The 14,413-nt window shown below is 41.3% G+C and overlaps 1 protein-coding gene and 1 long non-coding RNA gene across 2 annotated transcripts in view; one reads left to right on the top strand and one right to left on the bottom strand.

The window, feature by feature from the left end:
* Window positions 1-5,615, top strand: part of LOC124134085 (integrator complex subunit 14-like) — a 39,075-nt gene extending 33,460 nt beyond the window's left edge. Inside the window, exons 8-10 of the mRNA XM_046498727.2 lie at window positions 424-596; window positions 3,942-4,007; window positions 4,971-5,615. Coding sequence (XP_046354683.2) covers window positions 424-596; window positions 3,942-4,007; window positions 4,971-5,195 — 464 coding nt within the window. The 3' untranslated portion in view covers window positions 5,196-5,615. The remainder of the gene's footprint in view (window positions 1-423; window positions 597-3,941; window positions 4,008-4,970) is intronic.
* A 3,501-nt stretch (window positions 5,616-9,116) lies between these two features.
* LOC124134086 lies at window positions 9,117-14,413 on the bottom strand. Its single transcript, XR_006861056.2, has 2 exons — window positions 14,319-14,413; window positions 9,117-13,520 (listed from the first exon to the last, which is right to left on the bottom strand). It is a non-coding gene; the product is annotated as an uncharacterized LOC124134086 (long non-coding RNA).

Raw genomic sequence — 14,413 nt, 5'->3', positions numbered from 1 at the left:
GTCCCAATTGCGTGAATCGATGCTCATGTTGTCAATCACTGGTTTGTTTGTTCCAGACTTGATTATTTAGAGACCGTTTTCTAATAGCCCGAATATTGCTGAGTGCGGCATTAAACAAACAAACAAACAAATCATTGTGTGCGCAGCAAAATGGGATTTACACAAATAATCTTCTTTCTTTTAGTTGGTCAGTTAAATCATCTAGAGTTTTGGAAAACCTATCTCAAAAGAGGTTTTATACTCTTGAAATCGATCAACCGACATCCGCAAGATATGAGATGAAAACATTGAACATAAAGTAGAACACTAAAGAAGCTGCAGACTTGCTCCAATTTATCCAAAGATATTGCATGAGGTTAAGTTTCAACGGTCTATTTATACAAAACCCTATACAATCTAGATGTGACCATTGTTTTTTGTTAGGTATGGACACTATGAGCTGGCTGGGGAAGCTGGACAATCTTGCCCATGTGTCCGAGTTCTCGGAGTCACCGTATGGGGAAGATGACAGTAAGACTCCCTTCCCTGTTCGACCCGGAGACAAGAGAAGCTATGCCCAGAGCTGTGTTGTGTGGATCAAGCCATCAGGGCTACAGGTATTATGTTGTCTTTGTATTTTGTTTTGCACCAATGAATTATTACAGCAGCATGTAAGTAATCTGGTTTGGACAACCAGTGGTTGATATAATGAGCAATGTCACACACAGTCGAGGTGTTGAAGTGGGTTGAAGTGTGTGGTCCCCTATGGGAGATGCCAGGGTTGAAGTGTGTGGTCCCCATTTGGGATTCCAGGGTTGAAGTGTGTGGTCCCCATTGGGGATTCCAGGGTTGAAGTGTGTGTTCCCCTATGGGAGATGCCAGGGTTGAAGTGTGTGGTCCCCATTGGGGATTCCAGGGTTGAAGTGTGTGTTCCCCCATTGGGGATTCCAGGATTGAAGTGTGTGGTCCCCTATGGGGGATTCCAGGGTTGAAGCGTGTGGTCCCCTATGGGGAATTCCAGGATTGAAGTGTGTGGTCCCTATTGGGGATTCCAAGATTAAGGTGTGTGTTCCCCTATGGGGGATTCCAGGGTTGAAGTGTGTGGTTGCCCACTGGGGATTCCGGGATTGAAGTGTGTGGTCCCCCATTGGGGATTCCAGGATTGAAGTGTGTGTTCCCCCATTGGGGATTCCAGGATTGAAGTGTGTGGTCCCCCATGGGGATTCCAGGGTTGAAGTGTGTGTTCCCCCATTGGGGATTCCAGGATTGAAGTGTGTGTTTCCCTATGGGGGATTCCAGGGTTGAAGTGTGTGGTCGCCCACTGGGGATTCCGGGATTGACGTGTGTGGTCCCCCATTGGGGTTTCCAGGGTTGAAGTGTGTGGTCGCCTACTGGGGATTCCAGGGTTGAAGTGTGTGGTCCCCTATGGGGGATTCCAGGATTGAAGTGTGTGGTCCCCTATGGGGGATTGAAGTGTGTGGTCCCCTATGGGGGATTGAAGTGTGTGGTCCCCTATGGGGGATTCCAGGATTGAAGTGTGTGGTCCCCTACGGGGGATTCCAGGATTGAACTATGTTGTCCCTATGGGGGATTCCAGGATTGAACTATGTTGTCCCCTATGGGGGATTCCAGGATTGAAGTGTTGGGTCCCCTATGGGGGATTCAAGGGTTGAAGTGTGTGTTCCCCTATGGGGCATTCCAGGGTTGAAGTGTGTGGTCGCCCCCTGGGGATTCCGGGATTGAAGTGTGTGGTCCCCCATTGGGGTTTCCAGGGTTGAAGTGTGTGGTCGCCTACTGGGGATTCCAGGGTTGAAGTGTGTGGTCCCCTATGGGGGATTCCAGGATTGAAGTGTGTGGTCCCCTATGGGGGATTGAAGTGTGTGGTCCCCTATGGGGGATTGAAGTGTATGGTCCCCTATGGGGGATTGAAGTGTATGGTCCCCTATGGGGGATTCCAGGATTGAAGAGTGTGGTCCCCTATGGGGGATTGAAGTGTGTGGTCCCCTATGGGGGATTGAAGTGTATGGTCCCCTATGGGGGATTGAAGTGTATGGTCCCCTATGGGGGATTCCAGGATTGAACTATGTGGTCCCCTATGGGGGATTCCAGGATTGAAGTGTGTGGTCCCCTATGGGGGATTGAAGTGTATGGTCCCCTATGGGGGATTCCAGGATTGAAGAGTGTGGTCCCCTATGGGGGATTGAAGTGTGTGGTCCCCTATGGGGGATTGAAGTGTGTGGTCCCCTATGGGGGGATTGAAGTGTGTGGTCCCCTATGGGGGATTGAAGTGTGTGGTCCCCTATGGGGGGATTGAAGTGTGTGGTCCCCTATGGGGGATTCCAGGATTGAAGTGTGTGGTCCCCTACGGGGGATTCCAGGATTGAAAAGTGTGGTCCCCTATGGGGGATTGAAGTGTGTGGTCCCCTATGGGGGATTGAAGTGTGTGGTCCCCTATGGGGGATTCCAGGATTGAACTCTGTGGTCCCCTATGGGGGATTCCAGGATTGAAGTGTGTGGTCCCCTATGGGGGATTCAAGGGTAAGTGTGTGGTCCCCTACGGGGGATTCCAGGATTGAACTATGTGGTCCCCTATGGGGGATTCCAGGATTGAAGTGTGTGGTCCCCTATGGGGGATTCCAGGATTTAAGTGTGTGGTCCCCTATGGGGGATTCCAGGATTGAAGTGTGTGGTCCCCGTATTGAACTATGTGGTCCCCTATGGGGGATTCCAGGATTGAAGTGTGTGGTCCCCTATGGGGGATTCAAGGGTTGAAGTGTGTGGTCCCCTATGGGGAATTCAAGGGTTGAAGTGTGTGGTCCCCTATGGGGAATTCAAGGGTTGAAAAGTGTGGTCCCCCATGGGGCATTCCAGGGTTGCATACCAGTACGTACCCTGCACCGCATGTTGGTCGTTAAACCAGCTGGCATGGGGACAGGGTGGTCAGGGTTTGTGACTGATTGTGATGATTGTTTGTCGTCGTACCTGTATAATCTAGGTCGTTTTTCATGCTTTTTCTCATAAGTCACAAGCTCAAAACCAGAAATATAACTGATGTTTTGGTTTGAAAGTAAATACGCATTTTGTGCATTGAGGTATCATACATTTGGATTGAGCTTGAAACGGCAAGGGGAAAGGGAGGCAACTGGCACTACAGTTGAGTTGTCTCCCTTCGTTGACATTCCTGGATGGGTTTGAAACCAATGTATTTGACTTCTCATGCGTGCTATGTATGCAGTGAGAGCAGTCTTAATTGAAAGAGAAGAAAGGAAAGGCAGAAAGGATCTGTATTAGTAGATAAACATTTGTGTTTTCAATGTAAAGCGATTTTTAGGTAGACTTAATCATACTGAATTGAATTTAGTTCTATTAAATATACAGGTAATCCAATTCTACATTGAAAATACAATATTTGTACTTTGGTGTTGGTGAAAACATGCCCAAAAATCATGTGACAAATTCCATGCTTTTCTGATTCCCAAGAAAATAAATGCCAGACATTGAAAGTGTGCAGCACAGCTCTGCGTCGTGAACCAACATGAAATGGGGAAAAAGGTAAAACATGCAAGCGTTGCAAGGTTTACTTGTACAGATGATATCACTTATGATGTCCCACTGCTCATTGTGACGTTAAAGATATGATGTCACAGTCTGCTGTCATGAAATCTTGAAATGTGCTTTTAGTCAGTTTCTCGTGAATGTTGCTGCCCAACAAAATGCCTACCGACAATGATTGAGACAGATTGAGACAGAAATACTTTTCTATAAATATTAGCTTCTGTGGCAATGTGGCTGGCAAACCAGCCGTTTCAATCAGAGGTAGTTATTGTCATTTGATACCTCTTTTGGACCAATCTGAATTCCAAATTCATGGCTCAAGCTCATATATTTAAGTATTTTATAGATATGTATGATGTATTTGAACTACCGGTCTCCATATATATTGTTGGATTACTATGTTGCAGGCTGATCTACAGAAAGTTCTGCGACATGCTCGGAAACTACCAGAAAAACAGCAGCAGTTTTATAAGGTTGCTTTATACAAATCTCATTAAAGTCAGATCTTAATATTTGCTACTGCTTCACATTGATATGAAGACATCCCATTACAGCTCATATGAGAACAACCTTTTATCCGACAATCAGAGCGTCTCTTACGAGATCGTTGAAGTGAAGGTGCGAATATGTTTCCTAATCATGCAACCTTGAAAATGTCAACAGGAGGCTTTCCAAACTACAGTTCTAGGCTGTGCGACTGATTCCATCAAAATCATTGTCTATATCTCGCTTCAATGGAGTAAACATTTACACAGCCTGTGTTAAGTACAATTAAGTTAACAATTAATGCTTTAAATAAAGAAAACAGGATAATTGACATGCTTAGATTACCTCAATCTTATTAAAATCAGATACAAGTTCTCGCTATCGATGAGGACATCCCATTACAGGTCACGTCAGAACAACCTTTCGCGAACTATGACCTACCAATGAAATGACCAACAGGAAGACGACGTTAGCCACTTAGAAAGCAGCTTTCTTAAGCTTTGGGTACCAGTTTCAAAGTTGCGACTTCCATTCCAGACTATGCTTTTTAATCGGTCTAATCGGTATAATAAGTATTTTGAATCGGTCATACAGTCCGTAACAGTTGTTTTCTGTTAAACTTTAGAGGTTGTATGATTAGAAAACATATTCCGCCAACAATGTAACATTACAATATGAATATTTATTTAATATTTTTTACTACGTGTTTGAATCCTTATCTATCGTGTAGTTGTCTGATTTTCGATCACGAACGTTGATACTACTAAGGAGGGCGCGAGGAGAGGAATAAGTGGAAAATCATAAACATTGTCAAAATTGACATTTTATGTTAAAATATAAAGTGATTCTGTATTTGTCTTTTCAGGTAGGGTCATGAATTTTCACTACATCAAAAACCTCTGACCCACCCATCCCAAGTAATATATGACCGGTTCCTTATTATTTACTAGGAGCTGAACCGGATACGTCGGGCAGCCTTGGCATTCGGATTCCTGGAGCTCATGGAGGCGATGGCCAGCATGTTGGAGCGGGAGTGCACCATGTTGCCGGGGACAGCGCACCCCAGCGCCGCCATGCAGCTGTCTCACGCAGCCAACGCACTCCAGAACCCTTCAGCCAAAGATGTCTCCACCACCATCATGCCGCTACAGACCAACTTCAGCACTGACGATTAACTCTACAATGGCCATGAAGACATGGTAGTGCTAGCTGGTGGAGAGGAACACTATTTCCAACACAGGCTTGTGTTTTCGGTGCTGCTCACACACAAGATGCTATTAATAGTTTCATCTATCAAACAAGAAGCCTGCAAAATAAGTAGGTTAAAAAAGCAAGTGTGTGTGTGGAGTGCTGCTCACGCTATCAACCACTGGTTTGTCTGGTCCAGGCCTGATCTCCACAGGCAGCTTCATGTGACCATAACATCACTGACTTGCCATTTACTCGAGGGTATATGTTCCCTGTTCAACTAAGAGATGTCATATCACGAAGATGTTTTGATGCCTGTGATGTTTGTTTATATTTACAAGATTACAGTACAAGATACATAAGATCCTTATATTGCATCAAACATGGTAAATAAATAATTTTACATATCTTTTGTGTTTTCTCATGAAATTGGTTTTAACAAGTTGTCTGATAACGTTCTGCCACTCCCTTCAAAAGTTCCCACAGGACAAGACTCACCCTCCCTCTCCGGAAATCACTGGCTTCAGGGAGGTGAATGTTGTGCTTGTGATGCCTGCAAAAGTGTCCCCTAAATGTGCTCACAGAATGGCAGCCATATTGAAAATGGCAGTTTTGGCTTTTACAACTCATGTCTCCGTGTGTTATCTCCCAGGGTTAGGTATGAACACACACCTCGGTTTAACGGATGGCTGTGAATGTAAGGGGATTCTCAGTCAATTCTCTACCCATGAAGATACGATTTAGAATTGATCTTCAGCAATCCATGCTTGTCGTAAAAGGCAACTAACAGGATCGGGTCAGACTTGCTGACTTGGTTGATGTATGTCATCATATTCCAATTATGTAGATCAATACTCATAATATTAATCACTGGATTGTCTGGCCCAGACTCAATTATTTATCAGCTGTGGTCCTACAGCTGGAATGTTTCTGAGTGTGAGTGTGGCGTTAAACAACAAACAGTCAATTCACAACTTGACCACAAAACAATCCAAGAACAAACTTTCCTCTGTATTTAATACAGAACAGACACCGAGAGACTAGATTGTTCCTGCAGAGTTTCATAAGTGTTTGATAAATTGGTGCACAAGGATGACCCAGTGGTAACCTGAGTGACGCCAACAATGTCAACCTCTGGTACATCAGGAGGAAGTTCGAATTCCGACTGCCCTCATGACTGAGGTGTGATGTTGCCAACTATTGCTCGAATTCCGACTGCCCTCATGATGGAGGTGTGATATCGCCAACTTTTGCTCGAATTCCGACTGCCCTAATCACGTGGGGGGTGATATTGCCAACTATTGCTCGAATTCCGACTGCCCTCATGACTGAGATGTGATGTTGCCAACTATTGCTCGAATTCCGACTGCCCTAATGACGGAGGTGTGATATTGCCAACTATTGCTCGAATTCCGACTGCCCTCATGACTGAGGTGTGATGTTGCCAACTATTGCTCGAATTCTGACTGCCCTCATGACTGAGGTGTGATGTTGCCAACTATTGCTCGAATTCCGACTGCCCTCATTACGGAGGTGTCATGTTGCCAACTATTGCTCGAATTCCGACTGCCCTCATGACGGAGGTGTGATATTGCCAACTATTGCTCGAATTCCGACTGCCCTCATGACTGAGGTGTGTTATTGCCAACTATTGCTCGAATTCCGACTGCCCTAATGACGGAGGTGTGATATTGCCAACTATTGCTCGAATTCCGACTGCCCTCATGACTGAGGTGTGATGTTGCCAACTATTGCTCGAATTCTGACTGCCCTCATGACGGAGGTGTGATGTTGCCAACTATTGCTCGAATTCTGACTGCCCTCAAGACTGAGGTGTGATATTGCCAACTATTGCTCGAATTCCAACTGCCCTCATGATGGAGGTGTGATGTTGCCAACTATTGCTCGAATTCTGACTGCCCTCATGATGGAGGTGTGATATTGCCAACTTTTGCTCGAATTCCGACTGCCCTCATCACGTGGGGGGTGATGTTGCCAACTACTGCTCGAATTCTGACTGCCCTCATTACGGAAGTGTGATATTGCCAACTATTGCTCGAATTCCGACTGCCCTCATGACGGAGGTGTGATATTGCCAACTATTGCTCGAATTCTGACTGCCCTCATTACGGAGGTATGATATTGCCAACTATTGCTTGAATTCCGACTGCCCTCATTACGGAGGTGTCATGTTGCTGACAACAGTATAAAACATGCTGACTATGCTCGCATGGATGGTAATAACTGAGTTAGTGTTGAAGGTTGTGTGTAACTTAACTCACTGCAAAGCAACTCCTCATTCTGGCATGGTTGTCTCCCTTGGCCCATGTTTCCATCACTCTGTCTGGCATGGATGGCGAAGTCACCTTACCGCGCTGCAATTCACGCTGCAGATTTGTGTGGGGCAGGGGCATGTTAGGTGGGCCAGGATCCAATACTCCGGGGATCGACTCCCAGAGTTGGCCTGATTATAATCCTGGTTTAATCAAAGTTACAAACAACTACATTCGCATCATTTCCGACTTTGCTCCCACATCATCTGGCACATCGTAATCTAACAGAACTACCCGGTACTCTTCAGTGTTAAATCCGACTCAAATCCCAGGAATACTCTTTTATATCATCCTTGGTTTTGACATGGATGTATAAACCAGGAGCTTAGGTGGTGCCTTTTGCTCTTTAGGAATTTTTTTAAATTTGATTTTTACCGTTTCCATGGAAACAAGTTAGACTAAGCTGAAACGGAGGTAGGTCTTGTTTCCGGAGCAGAACTAAATAAATGTTCAACATTTATTTTCACCAAAATTTGGTGCTTGTATTAATCAGGGGCTCAAGTTGTGCCTTTTGATATTTAGCAATTTAAAAAAAAAATTACCTGTTTCCACGGCAACAAGTTTGACTTTGACTCTGTTCTTAGTGGTGTTTGTTCGGACCATATCTAAAACTAATAGGTACTAGTACTCATTCATGACAATTCGCACACACAAAGACCAGGTTTTCAACAGGTGCCTTTTGCGATTAAGGGATTTTTAACAATTTTACTTTTTCTGTTTCCATGGCAACAAGTTTGATTGTGACTCTGTTCATAGTGGTGTGTACCTGAAATAGAAATACAAAGTTCCAAATAACAATTCCATGCTATTGTCTTGATAGCTCAATAACTAGAAGATTAGATAGAAATTCTCTCATCAAGTTGAACTGCAAGTAACAGTCAGATGATTTGTTCTTTGGAATTTCTGGAAGCTGGGGGGATTTGTCATCCTCTGATGACTCTTGTTTAGTTCTGCTCTGGAAACAACACAAAAATTCCTAAATAGGAAAAGGCACCACGTAAGTCCCTGGTTAATACATGTACCAAGTTTGGATGAAAAATCTTTCACGGTTTTCAATTTATGCTCAGAAAACAAAATATGGACGGACGGACCAGATGATGACTATATCCCAACATATAATGCAGAGGTGACATTGGCATCATCTTAATGATGAAAAGAAGAACACCCTAAAGTACATTTTTTTTAAAATGTATTTTATTTTTGTAAACATTTAGAAGTGTAATTACTTTCTTTTTGTGCTACACAACTGCTTGGCGGCACAGGTGGCCCAGTCGTCTAAGGCGCCGCAATTCGCTGTGCAGTTGCGTCCCTTGGGCACGCCAGAAACCTATGATTGTGGGTTCGAATCCCGGTTTGCCCCGATTATGTTTCTAGGTTTGTCAGCACCATACCCGTGCTCGTGGGTTTCACCGAAGTGGTAAACGTCAGAGACCTGCATCACTTCAGGCTTTCCTCCCACATTAAGCTGATACGCCGTGATATAACTGGAATACTGTTAAAAGCGGCGTTAAACCCAACTCACTCACTCACTACACAACTGCTTGGTCAGTGAAGACATGACAACAAAACAATAAATGAAACGTGGATGACATGAAACTTTATTTACAAGAGGAATCATTTCATCACTCCAGACATACTTGTTTCAATAACAGAAACACAATGAAAGAAACACCCTAAAGCTGGTATCTATGTACTTAAAACACTGCAGCATCAAAGAAGCCATTTGTAACCATGGTAACGACTTCCATGTACCGAAAATATTTATCAGTTTTCAGGAAGCATGTCTAAACACTTCAACAAAACAGGAGAAACAAATCAGTAAACACATAGGTAAAGACTGTTCATGATGTACAAGTCACAAGTCACTGACATAGTCATTAACTTCATTGTCACTCATTCACCAATCTTTTATTGGAAAACAACATGTGTTATTAAGTTTCTTAAGTAATAATGTTGCCATTTTGCAAAAGTGACAACGGTGAAATCGTGTTACTCCAAACCCCCTTAAGTCCAGAAACCCCTCCTTCTGGAGCAAGATTTGGGAAAGACAAATATAATTAAAAGGGTCATGACCTCTAAACCATGATTATAAATCTGGAATTTGATCATCTGGACATTTCCATGTCACTTTATTCCTGTGATCAAAGGCATCACTTAAAATACTCTTCTAGCAGTAACCATGGTTACATAAACCATATCTGATCCTAAATCTAAGTCAGAACACAATATGTCCAATTCTTGACCAATTATTTTTGGCAACATGTTACATTATCAGTAACTATACAACCAAGACCAATTATACACACCCTTTTTAACAATTCTACCCATTGAATTGCTGATTCATCACTGAAGGAGTAATACTTTTACCTTCTACCAGTCTCAAAGTGCAGTCAATCTCAAGATTCATCTTATCAGTTATCTATAAGGTATATTTTCAGAAAACATCACCTCTACAATTTGGGTCACCGCCAATGCACATTGAAAAATATTTAATCAGTTGACAAAGTGTAAGAGGCGCATCATAGCAAATACTCCTGACTTTCCATTTTGAATGCTGTTTCATTTGACAGAATCACTCCACTTTTCAATGTAACTATTCTAACCTGGATTATCATAATTTTGATTTTATAGCATATGAAAGTATTTAGAAACATGCAAATAAAGATCTCTGTTTCAAAATTTAAATCCTTTCATAAATCACTGAATCTAATCTTCACATAAGTCTCCTGGGTCAAACAGATTGGACTACCCTGTGGTTCCAAGTACAAGCACAATAGAAATAAAGTGCAAGAAGCAAGCCAATCAGTTTTGCCATTCCGCTAATGCCAGGATATTTTCATAAAAGGAATATGTTCATTATCACAGTTTACTGTCACACACTGTCTAATGCTGTGGACATAACTATCAAACTGTTCAACAAACGGATATTTAGCTATGTTCACTAGCCCAGCAGATATTTACTAGTCTTTAGTTCAGGCTAGTGGTCATACGTACAGGTATGCCAGGAGCCTGGTGGAGTTTGTTGAACTTCATGTAGTCCTAATGGCTACAGTGTATACACTCCAGATTATTATACATCACAGTATCTGATGGACCTGACAGCTGGAAGACCTGCATTGTACAGCAGCACAATGGTGCCACTTTCAGTGACCATGAGCAATTATCAGGTCACAAAAACAATAAAAATGTAAAAAAATACTCAATGTGCTAATTTACTAACAACCATTAATAATATTTGGGTTGATGTATGTTCTTTACATGAACCTTTCATTACATATACCTTTCATTTATAACTCCCTATACCTAGTCCCAGTGATAATGTTGAAAGACCCTTTAGATAACACTTCTTATAAAACATTTGGGACTGAGAACCTTTCCATTTCTCTTCATATGTAACCTTTACTTGTCTTAAGAGACTGACTCTGTCATATCAGGGGACATAACTCTGACATTTCTAATTGTTCCTTGTTTCACAGCAGTTGTTAAAAGGTCCGAACAGTTCTAATTTGGAATGGACATGATAGGTGAGAATAAAATAAATTATTTTTGATTTGAAATAAACATTGGTTGAGTGGTGATGACAAACAATGAAAGAAGATTGGCCCCCCCAAAATACAACAAAATACACTTTGCCGTCTTAAAAACCCTACTTCAATAAGCTACCCCTGACCAACCAGTCATCTTTGTTGTCACCCTGAATAATTTAACAGTCCATATTTTTTACAGAAAACAGCAAAGAGGGGTATATATTTGCCTGGTATTTATTATCGAAAAGGTTTTAACTTCATTTAGTTTTAACAACTTTTGAACTAAGCTTGATCACTACCACTCAACCTCTGACAAGAAATATAATAAATCATTAAATGACAAATGCCTCGCTTTGTCACTAATCTAAGTACTCAGTGTGCTTATTATGGTGAATACGGTACCTACAAACACCATGATACGACGGCCAACAGGCATCCATATTTGTGAGATGCACAAGACAAAATACTGGAAGGTTTGGGGAAATACTTTCTGGAATACTTTGAACAAGTGTCTCTGTGATGTGGCAGCACTAATGGGTCAGTTATCATGGAGGGGATTTTTTCAGTGTGTTTTACCCTTCAAGAAATAAACAAAAGTATGACTTCATGATCATAAATAAACAACCTTGTGGTACTCAGTTATATTTCTCTCTGCTTTAGTACTTCTAGTATAGTATTGGTAGTACTATGAGATAGTGTGCCACTTTTCTAAACAAAAATACAATGTTTACTCCTGAAACATGCTAAATCTGTGTGGACATATTCATAACAATTCAGTTGTAAACAGGAAGCATGACTTTATCATTAGACCAGAGGTAAAACTGAAGATATTTGACATGGTGGATTGAAGCTCATATTATGTTTTATATCACTGTTATTTTACCACAGCTGTAACAATAGCGACCATCATCACTTGGACAAGGCTTGTTACTACATGTATTGTGAGTTTCCAGAAACAGATACTATCACTGAACACCTTGAAGGGGAGTTTACAAAGAGCCTCTTCCTAACTGTTGTTAAAGCAGGTTTGCTGGTTTGTAAGTGGCAAAGAAATTTCTATTATTTTTAAGCTTAATATTTCCTGTAAAGTATGCACCAGGTGCAGGCATAGGTAGAGCAATCTGACTATCTTCCAACCAAACCATAAAATATAAAAACTAGATTTCTTAAAACACCTTGGTTAGAAAAATAAAATATTTTTAATCATAATTAATACAGACCAGAAGACAACCTTACATAAATACAAATTTTCATTTCACCTAAATATAGGAAAATGTGGATTAAGATTTCCGATAAGAATACAGTTATCTTCCAATCATTTTATATTCTCATAGTGAATGTCAATGCATAAAACTTTCATGATAAAAGACAAAAGTATGTATGCTCATAATTCAGTAAAGTTAACGACAAACAAAAAACTTTTGGCTAAAGGTAAATATCAACTTCATCCAATCCAAACAATTCATGATAAATATTAAACCCATTATTTACTTTGCTTCAAGCATATTCAATGGTAATATGAACACTACTTTGTACATTTTCTGTATACATGGTACAAGCTATTTCCAATGATGAGCATTGTTTTGGGGACAGTCAAGTGCCCATTTCATATATATATGTCTACAAACATAACCAATAAAAAAAATAAAAGGCAAAATAGCAATACTGTGCAATATTCATGACGATAAATTACTTGCAACACACAGACTGACAGTAACATCCGTTTGACTCAGTAGTCTGACATCTTCATTAGATAAGTGTTGATTATGAAATGCCATCAGCATCATTTGGCCATTTTGATAAATTAAAACTTGACATAAATATAATTTTTGGGAGACTCTCAATTCATTAAATCAATGTACATTTTTTAATTTGGCATCTGGGATCCTGTAAATCAGGTCGAGGTTGGTATCACGTCTTCATTGTTCGGATGGGGAGCCAGATACCAGGAATGATGAAGTATGATCACTCAATAAAACACAGGCACATATGATTGTCAGGAATTTTTTATGGAATTGGGCAAATCTCCTGTACTTAATGCCCTCCGAACTTCATACTCCCCTGATAGTTCGTCACCCATCTGTCGCAGTGCTATACCACAACTGTAACAATAGCTATCGCCCATTCCTCGTAGAATCCGTCCCATCAGTCGATGATGGAGGTGTGCACTATGGGGTCGAGAACCATGCAGATGGGGGTCAGTTGAGCTGTGGTGCATATGTTGGTGTGCTGGTCTAACCGGGGTTGTTGGCACTGCAAGTGTGTTCTGTGGGCCACTTGATATGTTGGAGTTTGGCACTGTGTTAGACTGGGGACTTCTATCCTGCCCAGTCGAATGTGAGGTGCGTGATTCACAGTCTGTGACAATATCTTCCCGCTGCGAGCTCTCCTTTTGCATGTCTGCGTCCTTTGGATTGGATTTGCATCCCATGGTACTTTTAGTTTGACAAAACTGAAAAAGATAAAGTGAGTGAGTGAGGTTTTACACCGCTTTTAGCAATATTCCAGCAATATCACGGCGGAGGACACCAGAAATGGACTTCACACATTGTACCCATGTCGGGAATCGAACCCGGGTCTTCGGCGTGACGAGCGAACTCTTTAACCACTAGGCTACCCGACAGCCCCGAAAAAGATCAAGACAATAATGATCATGTTGAGAATTTGTATGTGACACATAAGTTTAAAAAGTATGTTGATACTCAGGTAGATCTACCAAGTTCTAATTTAACATTTATTAAACATGACAATGGACATGTTGGAGTTATCGTAGAAACTGAAAATGTTTTTAACAATACTTATCGCCATTAGATAATATTATCATGTAAAATGTTGGCAGAAATTAAGTAACCACAGCTTTTGGATAGTTTAACATATGTTGATAGGCCAAATTTCAACATTTCTTGACACGATAGCAACCAAAACAAAATAGAAAACGGGCTAAATAAATATGACAAGACGACGTTGTTTTAACGATCTATCATCTTTGTGGAATTTCTATTTCTTATTATCGGATATCGTGACAGAATATATGTTTGAGACTACCAGCTGATTAAACTTGCGGTGTAACTCACCTGGGCTACAGGAAATTATTTAGAAAACTTCCGAGGAAATCCAAACTTTGTGTTCTTCCTCCTTCATTCAAATGAATTAATTATTGATCATAAACGGATTATCAGTAGATTTAGATTCGAAACATCGATACTTTATTTTAAGTTATTCAACTTCCCAAATTCAAAGACACACTTACAGCCAACCAGAACTTGAGCCATTGACGAAAAGTCCAAACAGTGCACAGTACTTGTTTCCTCAGGCGAAATCCCTTGACGTAGGTTTCGGAATAAC

This window comes from Haliotis rufescens, unplaced genomic scaffold (genome assembly GCF_023055435.1).
Source record: "Haliotis rufescens isolate VD_foot unplaced genomic scaffold, xgHalRufe1.0.p SCAF_1, whole genome shotgun sequence".
Classification (NCBI taxonomy): domain Eukaryota; kingdom Metazoa; phylum Mollusca; class Gastropoda; order Lepetellida; family Haliotidae; genus Haliotis; species Haliotis rufescens.
This window is presented reverse-complemented; position numbering and strand designations above follow the sequence as displayed.